Source organism: Sinocyclocheilus anshuiensis, unplaced genomic scaffold (genome assembly GCF_001515605.1).
Source record: "Sinocyclocheilus anshuiensis isolate Anshui unplaced genomic scaffold, SAMN03320099.WGS_v1.1 scaffold758, whole genome shotgun sequence".
NCBI lineage: Eukaryota > Metazoa > Chordata > Actinopteri > Cypriniformes > Cyprinidae > Sinocyclocheilus > Sinocyclocheilus anshuiensis.
The window spans coordinates 410,350-412,566 of record NW_015548126.1 but is presented as its reverse complement, the minus strand read 5'-3'; the positions used below and the strand labels follow the sequence as shown (position 1 = coordinate 412,566).

The window sequence follows — 2,217 nt, the reverse complement described above, 5'->3', positions numbered from 1 at the left end:
GGCCTTCATTTGATACAGGAACTATTCGAGCCATTCATGCCAGACTGGGGAGAGAGGTGTTGTAATAATGTAAATGTGATATGAGAGCCTGTTCTAGTACATCCCCAAAACAAAATCAAGACTTTGTAAAAGAGCATAATAGGACCCCTTTAACACTAACACTCCTGAATTATTTTGTTATCATTAAAACATAGTTCAATGCAAAATAATTATGTAAAATGATGTAACATTATTAAATATATAAATTGTTATTACTATATTTATAAATATTTAATTAAATCAATAATTAAAATATTTTCTTTATTGTACATTTTTCTAAATCCTTATTTGCAGGTATTAAATCACGTTTTGAATGTGCTCCTCCCCTGTACAGTATGTCCTGATGGCTATTTGTTGCTTACTACAGCATTTTGCTTTCAGAACTTTGCTTTCAAAACTCGTTGAATCTCTCCTAGGTAGGCTGAGGTGTCAGAGTTAGTTTGAGTTCCTCACACTGTACATCCAGCTTGAGCTTTGTGCGGTTCTTCCCCTCAGCGTTGGAACACTCTATGATGTAATTGCCCCCGTCTCGCCGAGAAACGTTGACCATTTCCAGGGTCCAGTCGTCGAAGTGATAACGGGGATCTCTTTCTGTCACAAACATACAGAGACGTGACCCAACCCACACAGAACAGGTGAATCACAGAGCTGTGACAATACAAATCCACAAAACCAAACAAAATGTGAACTGCAGCACATATATACACACAGACTGAAACAGCTGGCTTTTCTGCTAAAACCCTTCTCCCAGAGAAACCTCTTTGGAGGAATACCGCAGGGACCTCGACACAAGACTGCTGGGAAGCTTTCAACATGAAGATGAAGACCGGAAGCGCTGTGTCGCATTCAGAGCGACAGCAACGCTCATTTAGGCTGCATACATTAGCACGAGATCACATCTGCCAAGCTGCAGTGCCAGAACCCATCGATGTTTTATTCAGAATGCATATGGCAATGTGTGTTTACGTCTGTTTGAGTGTTTAGAGCTCCTGTGAGGGTGACAAGGCTCGTAATGTCATGTAGTGCTGTCTGCTACCTTTCACGAGCTTCTCGCCCTGAAAAATCCACTCGCAGGTGATTTCGTCCGGATTGGCCGAGACTTTGACAGGAAGCGCGGCGGTTTCATCCTCAATGACCTGGACCTGATCGGGCTGCTCATCCGAAAACTCCGGAGGAACTGAATTTCACACAGTGACACACACAGATACATCACATTCAAGGTGCTAATATGTAAGCAAACATATTTTTAAACTTGACAATGAACACAACAGTCACACAAAACAAACTGCTTGTTACACCATACTGTATGTAAGCAACATATCTAACAAATAAATACATAATGCATTAGCAACTCTAATTAAAGGCTAACGCTTACTCCGCACTGACATTAACACCCAATGAATTACAGAGATGCAAACATTTACATTTCATTTTATAATTTATTCATAAATTCAACTAAAATCTTTTCAATATTTTAATATTGAATCATTTTCCTTGGCAAACATTCTTATATATTTAAAATATTAAATAACATATTTTACATGCATACATACATATACATACATATTACATATACATATGGTCACACTTTATTTTAAGGTCCAATTCTCGCTATGAACAAACCATTAACTATGACTTTTACCTCAATAAACTCCTAATTTGCTGGTTATTAATAGTTAGTAAGGTAGTTAAGTTTATGTATTGGGTAGGATTAGAGATATAGAACATGGTCATGCAGAATATGTGCTTTATAAGTAGGCCACTAATAAACAGCCAATATGTTAATTCTAGGCATGCTAATAAGCAACTAGTTAAGATTTGGTCCCTATACTAAAGTGTTACCATATATTCAGTTGAAGTCAAAAGTTTACAGACACCTTGCAGAATCTGCAAAATGTTAATTATTTTACCAAAATAAGAGGGATCATACAAAATGTATGTTATTGTTTTTTTAGTACTGACCTGAATAAGATATTTCACATCAAAGTTGTTTAAATAATAGTTGAATTTATAAAAACGAGGGGGGGGGGGACTTTTGAACAGAATGCAGATGTGCACATTTTTCTTATTTTGCCTAAATATCATATTTTTGCATTTAGTACTGCCCTTCAGAAGCTACAGAAGTTGTTTCCCAGAATACAAGTTACGTTACATTTACCCTGATCTTCAAATTCAAAA

At 36.7% G+C, this 2,217-nt stretch overlaps 1 protein-coding gene across 1 annotated transcript in view; it reads right to left on the bottom strand.

Annotated features, from left to right (window-relative positions):
* Positions 1-2,217, bottom strand: part of LOC107704689 (nephrin-like) — a 77,910-nt gene that overhangs the window by 29,929 nt on the left and 45,764 nt on the right. The window contains exons 15-16 of the mRNA XM_016507677.1: positions 1,076-1,216; positions 493-630 (exon numbers count right to left, since the gene is read on the bottom strand). Of these exons, the coding sequence (XP_016363163.1) occupies positions 493-630; positions 1,076-1,216 (279 nt within the window). The remainder of the gene's footprint in view (positions 1-492; positions 631-1,075; positions 1,217-2,217) is intronic.